We start from the raw sequence: 15,788 nt of genomic DNA on the forward strand, positions 1-15,788 counted from the left end.
GAGGGACTGGACCATTAAGCTGCTAGAGGGGGTGACGGTCAAGTGAACTGGTTTGCCTTTGATTGTAAGAACACAACATGAGAACATAAGAAATGGAGCAGGAGTCGGCTAAATAGCCCCTTGAGCTCAAATGAATTAATGTTAAGGGAAAGTGATCTTGTGACGCAGTGGGTAACATCCTGCCTGAGCCAGAATCTCAGGGTTCATGGCTTTCATTTCATAATGCGATTGTCGCCTTAACTCAGCTTTCCTGTCTACCCTCCAGAACCCTGCGTCCTTTGTCAATCAAACATCTGTCCAACTCAGCCTTGAATATACAATCCAGCCTCAGCTGCTTGCTGGGCAAGAGAACTCCAAATACTAATGATCCTCAGAGAATAAATTCCTCCTCATTTCAGTTCCAAACGGGAGACTCTCTATTTTTAAACTGTTCCTCATTTTTCTGGATTCTCCCACAAAAGGAAACATCCTCTCAGCTCCCCGTCGAACCCCCTTAGGATATTGTACGTTTCAATAAGATCACCCATTTTCTTCCAGACTCCAATGAGTATAAGCTCAACCTTTCCCCATAAGACTAACCTCTCTTCTCAGTAGTCAGCCTGGTGAACCTCATCTGAACTGCCTCTCATACAAGCATGTCCATCCTTGTTTTATATGTGTGACTAACCAGGTACATTGAGAGCATTCCATTGCACTCCTGACCTTCAGGGGTACAAAGTGATACTTCATGCAGAGAGGAATGAGAATAACTGATGGTGTCACTTTTATTAACTGTTAAGTACAGAAGTAATAAACTATATGTTACTGCCTGTTTCCTCTGTAGTAATTTGCATTATCGCTCCTTCAGACTTGGAACTCTGACTGTGCAGAAGGCCATTCGGCCCATTGAGTTTGCACTGACCCTCTGAAAGAGCCGCTCCCCGGTCCTAACCCCACAACCCCCATATTCCCACCTAACCTGCGCATCATTGAACACTAAGGGGCAATTCAGCGTGGCCGATCCACCTAACCTGCACGTCTTTGGACTGTGGGAGTAAACTGGAGCACCCGGAGGAAACCCACACAGACATGGGGAGAAAGTGCAAACTCCGCACAGACAGTGACCCAAGGCCGGAATTGAGCCAGAATTGAACCTGGATCCCTGGAGCTGTGAGGGAGCGGTATTGTGCCCCGTGCTGCCCTTTTCTTCCCTGTTTATTAAATGAATTAGGGGTAAATAGAGGTAATCTTGGGTCACAAAGGATCACATATCATGGGGAGTTGTGCTACTCTGAACCCCACAAATAACTGATAAAGCTGCACTGATCTTTTTTCAAACATTTTTGAGTGACCTGAAGCAATCCTTTCTTTTCAGGACTGCTGGGTAGGCCACTCAACACCGTGTACCAATCAGGAGAACGTGCACTTTGCACATTCCGCCCATTGGTACCTCAAAATTGCACTGGGTCCTATTAACATTATATGACTCCCAATGTTTAGATTGATGAGCCCCTCACTTATTTCCAGCAGATATGGAAACCACCAGTTAAAATTTCAGTGAAAATGGGATAGTAACTATTGTGGTACTATGTCAATCATGCTACCTCTCTGCTTGTGCTTGACGGGGGTGTGTGAATTGGTCCCAATATTCATGAACTGTATTATCTGGATAAGCAGGGTTGCATTTTATAGTTCTAGCAATGATATAATGGAAATAACTTCAGAAAAAAAGTATCTCTGCATGAAAGTGCCATAGCGCTGCTTAAAATGTTATCTAGCTAGTAGTATGACAGCAGCACAGCCAGTTTAAGGGAAAAACACATCAACAACATTTCGACATAGTGCTCCACTTCACAAGCAAATAAGAAATCGCTTCAGAATGATCTGCTGATTGGTTCTTGGACGGCAGTAATTTATACCGGGGTTACACTATTCAATGCACAAGCTAACATTCAAGAAACAATTTACAAATTACATTGTATGATAGATAGCGCTAACTATGCTTCAAGTAATTCTCAGAACTTGCACAATATTCATTAGATTGATTAGTCATATAAGTACTGTACCCATGAATATAATTTCATGTTATGAGGAAAATAATTGTACAAAATTTTAAAATGGAAAGGATTCAGGAAAATGCAAATTTATACTAATCTATTGGAATAATATTTTAATTGAAACTCCCCCTTTCAGTTCAAAATTTGCTCAACCTGTGAAAATAGTTCACTTAAACTACTCAATGGATACAGAAACATTGCTTTTTTTTCTACTGAATATAATCACAATAAATCCATTCCAATTACCTGACACAGCGATGTAGTTAATATCATGTCCAGCATTTTTGGAATATAGCCCACTCTGTCCAAACCCAGACAACCTGGCATAGATAAGTTTTGGACTCTGTTCAAGCATATCTTCAGGGCCAAGACCCAGGTTCTCCATGACACCTATAGAGGGACATAGGTTTCATTCACTTGGAACAACTAGCACAAAAAAACAACTCTTTGATGAAAATAATTACAACATTATATAAGAGTAGGCCAACAAAGTCAGGAATGTGATGGTCTACTCTCCCATTTGCCTAGATGAGTGTAGCTCCAAAAACACTCAAGAAATATGACACCATTCAGGACAAAACAGTCCGCAAGATTCACACCCCCCCACCATCAACAAACACTGCCAGCTGTGTGTATCATCTCCAAGATGTACTGCAGGAACTCACCAAGGGCTGGTTTAGCTCAGTGGGCTAGAGAGCTGGTTTGTGATGCAGAACAAGGCCAGCAGCGTGGGTTCAATTCCCCTCCCAGTTTACCTCAACAGGTGCCGGAATGTCGCGCCTAGGGGCTTTCCACAGTAACTTCATATTTGTGACAATAAAAAAGGTTGTGCTCCATAGGCAGCACCTTCCAACTCATGACTACTACCGTCTGGAAGGACAAGAGTAGCAGACACAAGGAAACACCATCACTTGACCTGAAAGTTCCCCTCCAAGTCGACCACCATCCTGACTTAGAAATATATAGCCATTCCTTCATTGTTGCAGCATCAAAATTCTGGAACTCCTTCCTTAACAGCACTGTGGGTGTACCTAAGCCACAGGGACTGCGGCAGCTCACCACCACCTTCCCAAGGGCCATTCGGAATTGGCCCAGTACTCTTTAATAAAAAACATTCAAGTGATATGGTTTCACTGCCAAGATTTGCACTTACAATCAATCCTAATCACTTGTGAAGATGCCGGTGAGCCCCTTATTTGAACTGCTGCAGTCTGTACGGTGAAAGTACTGCCACATTGCTGTTAGGTAGGGAGTCCCAAGATTTTGGTCAAGCCACTATTAAGGAATTGATATATTTCCGTGTCAGGATGGCTTGTGACAAATTGGAAACCCTGTCAAACCCTTTAATCATTTAAAAATATTTATCTCACTTTTGATGGTGTAATCATCATAGAATTTACAGTGCAGAAGGAGGCCATTCAGCCCATCGAGTCTGCACCGGCTCTTGGAAAGAGCACCCTACCCAAGTTCAACACCTCCACCCTATCCCAATAACCCAGTAACCCCACCCAACACTAAGGGCAATTTTGGACACTAAGGGCAATTTAGCATGGCCAATCTACCTAACCTGCACATCCTTAGACTGTGGGAGGAAACCGGAGCACCCGGAGGAAACCCACGCACACACGGGGAGGATGTGCAGACTCCGCACAGACAGTGACCTAAGCCGGAATCGAACCTGGGACCCTGGAGCTGTGAAGCCATTGTGCTATCCACAATGCTACCGTGCTGCCCTATGTATGGGGAAGATGTAGGAGGAAGATGCACACGAGGTGGTTCCTGCTAGAGTACTGTACTTCTTGCCCCTTTTCTTCGTTGCATGGATCGTTATTTCTTCGGAAACCCATATGGCTATTGGAATAGATCTTTTATGACTGAAATGCTCATAAAAATCAAGGAAAAGAAAGCTGGGAGCAGAAGCTCATCGATGGAGTCAGAGGCCTCTCGGAACTTACAGTAAGTAAAATGGTGGAGTCAGTTTCTGGTTCTCCGTCCACTCCACTAATGGCTGAGGGTCTTTCTAATACCTTGGCAAAAGAATTTGAAAAGCACCGATGTGTTGTGTCAGAGGACCTAAAAAAACAGTCGAGGAGACTTTGGCCCCCATTAGAGTGGCTCTGGGGAAAACTAGTCAGACCTTTGAAGTCCAGGGAGTCACAATCAAGAATATGGAGGTGGCCTTATTGGACCACAGTGATCGGATTGCTGCGCATGGAATCTGAACATGACCGAAACAAGTAGATTGTTGAGAGCCAAGATGAACAACCAAGAAGACAGGTCCAGGAAGCGTGGTGTTGTCGGAGGAGATGGAGGGCCCTATGGTAGGTGTGGGTGGATTCACGTCTCGTCTGGAGTTGGACCAAGCCCATGGCACACTTCGGCGAAGGCCTCGACCTGAAGATCCACCTTGTGCGGTGATGGTGAAATTCTATAGCTTTAAAGAAAAGGAGGGTTTTGCGAAAGGCAAAGGAACACCACGGCTTTAAGTGGGAAGACCAGTCCATCAGGATCTATCAGGACATGGGTGCGGAGTTAGCAAAGGAAAGGGCCGCATTCAATGGAGTCAAGGCCACTCTGTATAAAAGTGGAGTCCATTTCCGTTTGGTCAACCCAGCTTGTCTCAGAGTAACTTTTGAGGGAAAAGACTATTTCTTGGACATGCCAGGAGAGGCAGACTCTTTCTTTAAAAGACACAAGTTGGCACGCTGTAATTAGATTTTTGGCTCTGTCGATTCAGCATGTTGTACTGTTATATTGTTGGGGTTTCATGTTTGTTCCCATTTTTTTCTTGTTCTTGGTGAGGTTGATTAGAATTTGGATTTTACACTATGTGAGGTGAGGTTCGTTGTGTTAATATATAGCTTCCTTTCAATGCACAATAGAGTTTTGGTCATTTGTTTTTCATATCTATTTTTCTCTTTCTCCAGCCAGGAGCCCCCTTCTAACAAAGGAGTTAGAGGATTAAGAGGGTTTGCTGCAGCTCATTATAGTAGTTTGTTTTTAGATAATGAGCTTAGACTTCTTGTTTTGTTTGTTAGATGTAGGCTTAGTATGTGGGTAACGTTTTGTTTTCTTCACTTCTATTTGTATTTTTACTTGGTCGAGTTCAATGGCAAAGGCGATGGGGGTGGGAGGGGTGGGGAGAAGAGAGTGGAGCTAGTTTGCTGACAGTGCCTGTTGATTTTTCGTTGTCCAGTCTTTTGACTTGGTTTGGTGTCCACCTAGGCTGAATTTGCTTGCTGTACGTTTTAAGGTCTCCTTTGGTTAACCTCTCTTGGTGGAAATGGCGGACTCCGGATTGGGGGGATGGAGCGGGGGGGGAAGGGGGTGACCTCCTATTCTTTTGGCACCTGGAACGTTAGGGGTTTAAATGGCTCAGTGAAAAGATCAAGGGCATTTGCTCATCTCAACTCCCATGTGGTGTTTTTCCAAGAGACCCATTTGCGGGTCAGAGATCAAATTAGGCTGCAAAGGGATGGAGAGGGCAAGTTTTCCATTTGTTTTTCAAAGGCAGGGCCAAGGATGCAACAATTTTAATAAAAGGTTCAATTTTCTGCCTCTAAGACTATGGCTGACCCCAACTGTCGATAGGTTATTGTCTGTGCCTCCCTAGTGAGCACCCCGGTTGTCACGGTTAACATTTATGCCCCCAACTGGGATGATTTGAATTTTATTAATTCCCTGCTGGCTTCCCTCCGTAATTTAGACTCGCATCAGGTAATTTAATGTGGGGACGTGAATTGTGTCTTGGACCCTAGATTGGATCGCTCCAAGCCTAAATCTCTTGTTCCATCGGGAATAGCCAAGGCTTTGACTTCTTTCATGATACAGATGGGGGGGGTTGGCTCCTTGCTGCTTCTTGCACCAAAGCGATAAAAGACTTTTCATTTTTTCACATGTCCACCAAATATATTCACGTATTGATTTTTTTGTTTTAGATAGGTCTCTCCTCCCTTCAGTGGTGCCGGCTCAGAACTCAGCAATTGTTATTTCGGATCATGCCCCGCACTTCATTGATTTGTCACGAAGGTCTGGCCCCACCCAACGTCCACCATAGAGATTAGACACAACATTGTTAGCCGATGAAACATTTTGTGAGCGTATGTCTCCTGCCATAGAGGGCTATATAAATGTTAACAAAACCAAGTCAATCTCACCTTCCACATTATGGGAGACTCTTAAGGTGGTCCTTGGAGGGCAATGATCTCCTCTTTGGCGCATTTGTTGAAGACAAAGAGGGTGAAGCAGCAGAGGCTGGTGAACTCCACTCCGGTTGTGGATCACCAGTACTCGTTTGATCTACCCCGGAGTTACTGGCAAGTAGGAAACAACAGCACACACCATTCAAGCTATTGTCGACTAGCAGGACGGTAAGTTAGTTTAAATGCTCATGGGGCGTATTTTATGTATACAGCGAGAAGGCCAGTCGTCTTTTGGCTCACCATCTTAAATGGCAGGCAGCCTCCTGGGAGATCACAGATTCGCAATTCGAGTGGCAACCTCGTTTTCACCCTCCTCAGGTAAATGTGGCTTTTAAATCTTTTTTACTGCGATCTTTATAAATCACAGCCTCCTGCGGATGGGTTGGTCCTGTTTGACTTTCGAGACAGCCTATCCATTCCAATGGTTGAGGTGAATAGGAGTGGTGAGTTGGAATCCTGATAACATTTTAAAATGTATTGGATGGATGCAATCTGACAAACCCCCTAGTCCGGATGGCTTTCCAAACTGAATTCTTTAAGAGGTTCTCGTAGCAGCTTGCGCCTTTAATTCTGGACATGTTCAATAATTCCCTATCCCAGGGGCTGTTGCCCTCGACCCTCACTCAAGCCTCTATCTCTCTGCTTCTTAAGAGAGACAAAGTGGTTCATACCATCCTATTTCGCTTCTGAACGCAGACGTCAAGCTACTCGCCAAGGTACTGGCGTTTTGGCTAGGGCCTGGCCTCCCAAACAAATCTTGGAGGATTAGACGGGCTTCGTGAAGGGCCGACTATTGGCGGCTAATTTACGTTGCTTGTTAAATGTTGTCCTTTTCCCCTCCTCAGTGCCCGAACCTGAGGTGATAGGATCACTTCATGCTGAAAAGGCATATGATAGAGTGGAGTGGGAGTATTTATTTGGGAGGTTTGGTTTTGGCAACAAATTTATTTCTTGGATTCGTCTGTTGTATAAGGCCCCCACTGCCAGTGTTTGTACGAACGGCTTGAACTCAGATTTGATTTGATTTATTTATTGTCACATGTACCGAAGTACAGTGAAAAGTATTTTTATGTGGCCAAGGAAACATACACAGTATGTACAGAGATTGTTTTCCTTTGAGTAGGGGCACAAGGCAAGGCTGTACACTGTCCCCACTCCGGTTTGCTCTGGCAATAGAGCCACTTGCTATTGGGGTGAAACCCACGCAGACATGGGGAGAATGTGAAAACTCCACCCAGGGCCGGGATCCGAACCCGGGTCCTCAGCGCCACAGTCACAGTGCTAACCACTGCGCCACATGCCGCCCTTACATCCCATTCTTAATGGTGAAGTGTGGAGTGCAGCTCATTATAGAGTCAACTCTACATCTTTATGTGCTCAATTTAAAGTTTTGCATAGGACGCATTTGACCAGGGCAAGAATGAGTGGATTCTTCCCTGAAGTTGAGGATAGGTGTGAGCGCTGTTCTCTTGGGCCAGCTAACCATATGCATATGTTCTGTTCCTGTCCCAAAACTAAAGGCTCCTGGATTCGTTCTTTAACATCCATGTCGAAGATACTCCATGTAGATTTGGATCCGTATCTGCTGGTGGCCATACTTGGGATGTCAAATGCACTGGTGATACAGTCTGGAGTGAAGGTGGATGTCCTTGCCTTTGCACATTGATAGCCTGGAGGCGAATATTGCTTGGTTGGAGGTCTCCCACTCCACTTAGTGCCTTGGCTTGGCTGGGTGACTTAATGTTATTTCTGCATTTGGAGAAGGTGAGGTTCACCATCAGAGAGTCGGTGGAGAGGTTTTAAGGTGGCAACCATTTATTTCTCTTGTTAAGGAGTTAGTCACCGTCAGTTGTTGGGGGTTTAGGTTAAGTTAATTAGCTGTTTTCCCTTTTTTCAGTGCAGAAGGAGGCCATTCGGCCCATTGGGTCTGCAAATGCCCTTGTAAAGAGCACCCTACTTAAGACCACACCTTCCACTTATTCCATAACCCAGTAACCCCACCTAACCTATTTTGGACACTAAGGGCAACTTAGCATGGCCAATCTACCGAACCTGCACATCTTTGGACTGTGGGAGGAAACCGGAGCATCCGGAGGAAACCCACGCAGACGAGGGGAGAATGTGGAGACTCCTCACAGACAGTAACCCAAGCCGGGAATCGAACCTGGGCCCTGGAGCTGTGAAGCAACAGTGCCAGTCACTGTGCTACTGTGCCACCGTGCCGCCCATCGTGATCTTGATGTTTTGCCTTTTTTGGTTGCTATGGATTGTATTGATTATTGGGAAAAAATTCTTCATAAAGATATTTTTTACAAAATGTTTCCATTAGATTAGATCACCTTATTCTTTTAAACGCCGGGGAATTACATTAACAGCATTCAAAAGACATCTCAACAAATACATGGATAGGATGGGTTTAGAGGGATACGGCACAAAGAAGTGCCGAGGGTTTTGGGCAAGGCTAAGTATCATGACCAGTACAGGCTTAGATGGCCGAAGGGCCTGTTCCTGTGCTGTATTGTTCTTTGAACTGGCCCAATCCACTCAATCTTTTCCTCAAAGGAGAAAATTTGCAAACTAGGGTACAAACTAGTGAACCTTCGTTGCCCTCTCTCCAAAGCACATACATTCTTCCTTCGGTAAGGAATGCACTATGCACAGTACTTCAGAATTGGTCTCACTAAGGCCAATATTCCTTTACTTTTATACTCCAATCGCTTTATAATAAATAAAAGCAAAATACTGCTGATGCTGAAGGTCTGAAATAAAAACAGAAAGTGCTGTGAAAAAAAACTGGACAGGTCTGACAGCGGAGAATTAATATTGAATTCAATATGACTCTTCTTCAGAATGTTAACTCTGTTTCTCTCTCCAGGTAGCATCTGCTGTGGCATACAGGCTCACACTCCCACTGAGCTGAAAGATGCAGTAAATGACAATATTGCAAAGCACATTCCACTATTCCAAGAGAGCTAAGAGGGAGCAGAACATCACACTGAAGCATGGTACCCACCTCACATACAGACAGCACCTCATCAAGATTGCAGAAAAAATTCAACAAATTCAACCTGCAACAAACTCCTCAGTAACCAGTCGCTATTTCATTGGGAGTCACAGGCCAAGACCCTAAACCTCTAATCTTGCCATCATACTCAACTGCAGAATACTGCACCCCCTGTATGGTAGCAATGTGCCCATATCAAATCTATTGATGTTCAATTCAACTATGCGCATCATCACAAATACTCTTCAACCAACTCACATCCCCTGCCTCCCAGCCCTGAGCAACATTGTCACCAAACTGCAGCCTCTCACACTACCACCCGTCACCCCCTCTCTCCCCTACCCCCACATCAGGAGCCTAATTGCAACAGGCACGGTATTGGAAAAAATCTACTCCAATTACTCCTGCCCTTATTCAATTATCTCCTCCATGCACCAGAGGTATGCCTTCTCTCACACCACCCTACATGCTTAACCCCACCACAATGTGGGGCGATGCAAGTGGATTGGCAGGAGAAAATATCCACCATAAACCATCATAGATACCACTGCTCACCCACCCAGCTTTGATGTCCTACAGTGACACTGGGTCTTTTTGAACCACTTGCAAACTAGCCAAGGTTTGTGTGCAGCCACCCAACACTAGAGGAGTCACCAAGAATATTCTGGCTGCAGCTGTGATGAAGTCCAAACAATCAGTCACATTGTCAATGTGGGCGCGATTCTCTTCCCGCGTTGCACTCAAGCGAGAGCACAACACGGCCGGAAAATCCCAGGAGAGGCATCCAATGGGCCACCCAGCAGACTCGCGTCTCGCGGAATTCACCCAAATCCCGCAAGACTTGGAGTCAAAACTCTGCCCAAAACAGGCAGGTCCAAACGGCGCTCCCGGAAGTAGGTCTTAAACCTACTTAAGACCTACCTGCTCGATATCCATTGGCCTCCCTTGATTCTCCGGCCTCCCCAGGGAGGCTGCAGCTGGACGCCATTCAGCACTGGCTCACACAAATGCGGGCCAGGCGGAACAGCACCCTTGGGGATCTCCCGTGCCACCGTTGGTCCCCTGGCTCTTCCGCTGGATAGTGGGCACCTTGGCACTCCCCAGTTGGCACCAAGGTGTCCAGGTGGCACTGCTAGGTTGGATGGCGCACTGGTGGGTGCCAGAGCAAAGATACCTTGGTGGCACTGCCAAGGGTCAGGACCCGAGGGGGGGAGGGGGAGGTTCATGCTATGAAAGGAGAGTGGAGGGCGGGCTTGATGGGTGGGGGTGTACAGGGCAGTTAAGTAGGGGCCTCAGGGAGGTTGGTGGGTGAAGGGTGGGGGTGCTGTCAGGGGGCTTCAGGAGGCCTGAAGAGGGAGGCCCTTTAGGGACCACATAGCAGGGTGTCCTCACTTGGGGGAATGGGGTAGTGTCCATGTGTTTGGGGGGTGACATTGCCCATCTGTGGGTGATGTGGGAGACCCACAAGTTCACATAGAGATCGGGGTACTCTTTCAAACTGACGGCCCGATCTCTGGGTTCAGCTCCCCACTGCTAAAAAATATTCTAAGGGAGCGACTCTCCGGAAAGATTTTGAAGTGTTGTAGCGAGCGGGAATTGCCTCAAACTTCCCAGCGCTCGGTCCAGCGAGGTTGGCAACGCTATTCAACGTTAATTGGCCCACTTAATGAGGTCCCACGGGTTTCTCGCTGCAAATGAAGGGTCACCAACCAATTCGCCAGCACAACGCTCGCCAGCCCTCCTCTAACAATGTCGAGCAGCCCTTCAACTTCACTTGCTCAGACAACCCCAGTCAGTTCGCAACAATGGCGCCGAGGAGACCAGCCACAAGATTCGTGAACGCAGACCTAGGGAGTCTCCTAGATGCTGTGGAGGCCAGGAGGGATGTCCTGTTCCTCCGAGGGCCCAGGAGGGTTTGCCATAGGGCAGCCAGTGCTGCCTGGGGCAAGGTGGAGGCAGCTGTGAGCGTCAGGAGTGTGACCAGGAGGACTGGCCTGCAGTGCCGAAAAAGGTTCAATGACCTACACTGGGCAGCACGATTGAGTGGACACCAACCCCCTCCCCCGCCCACCCAGCCCGGTTGACCCTCACGCGAGCATCTACCCCACAACTCTCCATGCGATCCCCACCCTTTCAACACCCCACAACCCCCAACCCTCCCTTCACACTCTGCCTGCCACCACTGTGAACCATGCATATGGCTAACAATGCCCTCTCTGTGTCTCCTCAGGAAAAGCTCTTCATAATCGCCGGGAGAGGGCCCAGACTGGTGGTGGTGTGCCCGACATCAGAATCCTCACCACCTTCGAGGAGCGTACCCTGAGGTGACCGAGTACAGAGCGGTTACCCACACAGAGGCTGGCAGACACCGCAAAGGTCAGGAACCTCTGGGCTCCACCCTGGGGGCCTGTCAAACATGAGCTGTTATTGCCTTACTGGCTGACTGACCCATCCCTCCCACTGACCACAAGTCCATTCTCCCACAGGTCCTCCAGCTGACAGCGCCGGCCCATCCTTGGCTGCACCCTCTCCAGCCTCCCACGAGACCACCTCGGAGGAGAGCTCCGAGGATGCCACTGTAATAGTCCCGGCACAGCCTCCAGCAGCGCCAATGTACATACCTCGGTTGGAAATGTTCGTGGTCAGACATCGGGGCCACAATCTTATAAGCACCACACTGCTGCTGATGTGCATCAGGTGGAGGCAGGAACCCCCAGGCGATACAGCAGTCAGAGGGCTGCTGGATCTCAGTACCCAGCTGGGTCCCAGCCTGATGCTGAGTCTGTGGCGTTACCTGGAGCTGATGGGGACAAAGGGAAGCAGCCAGGACACTCAGAGCAAGATGGGGGGTGGGAGGGTGGGTGTGGCACCATCGGGAGAGTGGGGAATTATATTACACATTAAACAGCCTTGTGCACAACCATTATGACGCCTCTATCACTTTCTTCTGCAATGCAGGCTGATCGAACCCTTGCGCTATCTCTCCAGGCATCTCCCCCTCCGGCCGTGGACATGGCCCCGGAGCAGCGTCCCATCCCCTGGGTGTTTGGATGTTGGCTGCTGCGTGCGTGGTGTTGCTTCCCTCAGTGTTCAGGCACAGTGTCCCGGCATCGCGATCTGATTAGGATGCTAGGCAATTACTCCCAAATGCTACATGGCCCACCCACCTATGGGAATCCACTTGGGTTGTGTGAAGTGCTCACTTAACCACAATTACCAGTTCCCTATTAGTAATAGCCTTCAGCCGCACGGCCAGAGGCCTTGGCAGTCGGTGGGGGTTATGAATGGTCATTGGGGCAGACAGGTAGGGACAAGGGTTGCCCCCGGAATGGGTACACATGATCCAGGATTGGTATGGAGGTGCCGTGAGCGGTGGTTCTCCCCCCCCCCCCCCCCCCCACCCCAGCATCTCCTGCCACCCCCCCACTCCGCCCTCCCATGGCGGCCCACCCCTGAGCTGAAATCCTCATTCCCAGATGTGAGCCCCCCCCCCAAACGCGCATAGGGGCTGTTTGCCGGCGAGCAAAGATGGCATCTCATCCTCTCGGCTCCCCACAGATGCCCTTCTGCCAGGTTCACGTTTTTCAAAAGGAATACGAATCAGCGCCAGCGTGACCACTTGCTGGGAGGTGGCTGAATGACAGGAGGCCATTAGATATGGGGAGGCTCCCATTAATTGTATGGAAATAGGGCTTAAGTAGAGATAATTGGTTTCTGGCCACGCTACGGCGGGATCCTGATTTTGCCTATGGGAGCGGGCCGGTTGCATCGCCAACTGTTTGGCGCCTGGCGCAGTTCTCATTTTTGGTCTCTCCCACGATTCACCGGCCTCATTTCGCTTCAGTGAGATCGTAACGAGGCTGGAGAATCGCACCCTATTGTTGGCTAAACCCGTGAGAAACTCCCCAGGGCCCAAAATAGTGATTAAGAGCGGGACTCTGGCCATTTTGTGCTCAAGCGAGAGCACAACATGGCCAGAGAATACCGGGAGAAGCCTGCAGCGAGCCCCCAGACAGGCTTCGCACATCGAAAGATTCACTGGAGTCCTGCGAGATGTCGGAGTCGGAACTACACCCTTTATGGCACTGCCAAGCCGGCAGGAGCTTAGAAATTTTGAGGAGAATCGCACCCTGTATGTCTGCTAACTAAACTTGAAGGCAAAATTAAAGAACCACATCTGGACATTGACAAGGCTATTTCTTGGCTATTTCTATGCACATGCAAAATAAATAAAATAAACCAATTATCAAATAGAAGGATAAAGTAATGGTTCCAGAATGAAATGGATGTCTGCATCAGATTTACAATTCTGAAGATAGCACAATAGTCTTATTTCAAGACAAACATGCAACTACAAATGTTTAAGAAACAAACTATGGTATGACTGTTGCTCAAGGCTGAGTGGTTTATGACCTGATGTTATTTACCGCAGAATGCTCAGTGAAATGGGGGAGGTGATAGGTGAACCTCTGGCATATATATTTAATAGATCATTCAAGAAATAAAATTTGAAAATGCTGTGAAGAGAAAAGGCATATTATGACCTTTGTAAGTGTGTGGACCCTGCATCAGAGTTGGAGGCTAAGCGATGAATAGTAATTCAGGATAAAAAAGAAACACAAGAGAGATAAAAAGACAGAGGCCGGGATTCTTCCCTACCCGGCGGGACGGGGGGGTCCCGGCGTGATGGAGTGGCGTGAACCACTCCGGCGTCGGGCCAACCCAAAGGTGCGGAAGTCTCCGCACCTTTAGGGGCCAGGTCCTCACCTTGAGGGGCTAGGCCCGTGCCGGAGTGGTTGGCGCTCCGACGGCTGGCGTGGACGGCCTTTGGCGCCACGCCAGTCGGGGCCGAAGGGACTTCTCCGGCCGGCGTAAGTCCGCACATGCGCCGGAGGGTCAGCGGCTGCTGATGTCATCCCCGCGCATGCGCTGGGGAGGAGGTCACTTCTGCTTTTGGTGAAGACCATGGCGAAGGCGGAAGTAAAAGAGTGCCTCCACGGCACAGGCCCGCCCGCTGACCGACACGGCGCGATTTCCGCCCGTGCCGAATCTCTGGTGGCGGAGAATTCGGGACACAGCGGGGGCGGGATTGACGCCGGCCCCCGGCGATTCTCCGACCCGGCGGGTCAGACTGAAAGCAGTATTAACTGAACCCTATTTAGTAGGAAACTTATACAGAACTGAACTTCCCCATTACTTTCAACACAACTAAAAACCTCACTTCACAGATATACTTTACATTGCACCTTAAGTAATTTTTGTATTTTTCTGGAACCAGTCCCAAGTAACTTCTAGATCACGAGGGCTTACGTTCCAGCCTGGTCGCTTTAAACCCCAAAACTATCTTTCACATTGAGAGTTTGTTCCTGGAGATTCTTCCTCAAGCATAAGTTATTCCAGTCTTCCAGCCTGTTTCAAACACTCAATTTGTTTTTTCAATGCAAACACAAACTCCCACCCACATTCCTGTGCAGTGAACCATAGAAGCTTTTGACGTCTAGTTGTTCTCTCTCTCTCCCGAATCTCAGCAGGCTAACTTGCCTGGGATATTCAGGGATATCTTTTGGAAAGCACGTACCCCAATCTCACAATGGTTTCCTAATGACTGTATCCCTCTCAAAGCATATCTGAATGGTAGATTCACAACAGCGCTATGGAAATCCAATATATCAATGACATACCTGCATCTTCTCAATATCTGCCATGGCAAAATTGGCAATGGATACCGTGCACCATTGAGGCCATATGTAGCTATGCCCCCACTTACCCTCTCCTGCTTGTTGTTGGGCAAGGGGGGAATTAATATTGAGGTGCCAGCATTTTCTTCATTGAATTGGGATGTTGAATTTTAATTGTTTTTCTTTGTTTCCTGAATTGGGCACAGTATTTATTTGGCCAAACTGCAGGGGTGGTTGGATTTCAATTTGATGGGGGTGGACTTGCGTCTTTTGTCGTCTGTCTTTTCATGTGTTCATCTGGGTCTGTCTGTGTGTGAAGTTCTCTGAAACTGATATTTTTCACTATGCTCAAAACCTGAGGAAATGACATTTCAATTTCCTGACTTTTTCAGAAAGCTGTCAACCATAAAATTACATGAAATGGACTACTGCACCAGTCAGCAATCGCCGTTACTTTCAAATGAGTTTTGATGGATTTTTCTTCACATTAAATAATACCTGCAATATATCAACAGTGCAGAATTATTTTGGAATATTTGTGCAGATGAAAGATAAGTACATGAAATATTCTAATACCAAGTATTTAGGTATAAAACACAAGCTGTCTGTGGAAAATTATGAGACAGACAACCTGCAGCAGCTAATTAGCAAGTCCAGACTAGAGGAGCTATTATGTCCCATTATGGCTCATGATCATTCACAGGCGGACCAAGAATTACCAATAGCAGGAAACCTCTGCGAGAGGCAACATGCAGAAGAAATCAGAGAACTGGAGGGGTTTGGGGGGTTGAAAATGTGAATGCAAATACAAACTCTTACCTAATTGATGTGTCCCAGATAAATATTGTAGTATTGCTTTGACCCAGAA

The 15,788-nt window shown here is 47.6% G+C and overlaps 1 protein-coding gene across 1 annotated transcript in view; it reads right to left on the bottom strand.

Moving 5' to 3' along the window:
* Nucleotides 1-15,788, bottom strand: part of amacr (alpha-methylacyl-CoA racemase) — a 106,585-nt gene that overhangs the window by 65,764 nt on the left and 25,033 nt on the right. Inside the window, exon 3 of the mRNA XM_038790614.1 lies at nucleotides 2,283-2,426. Coding sequence (XP_038646542.1) covers nucleotides 2,283-2,426 — 144 coding nt within the window. The remainder of the gene's footprint in view (nucleotides 1-2,282; nucleotides 2,427-15,788) is intronic.

This window comes from Scyliorhinus canicula, chromosome 3 (assembly GCF_902713615.1).
Source record: "Scyliorhinus canicula chromosome 3, sScyCan1.1, whole genome shotgun sequence".
NCBI classification, from domain to species: domain Eukaryota; kingdom Metazoa; phylum Chordata; class Chondrichthyes; order Carcharhiniformes; family Scyliorhinidae; genus Scyliorhinus; species Scyliorhinus canicula.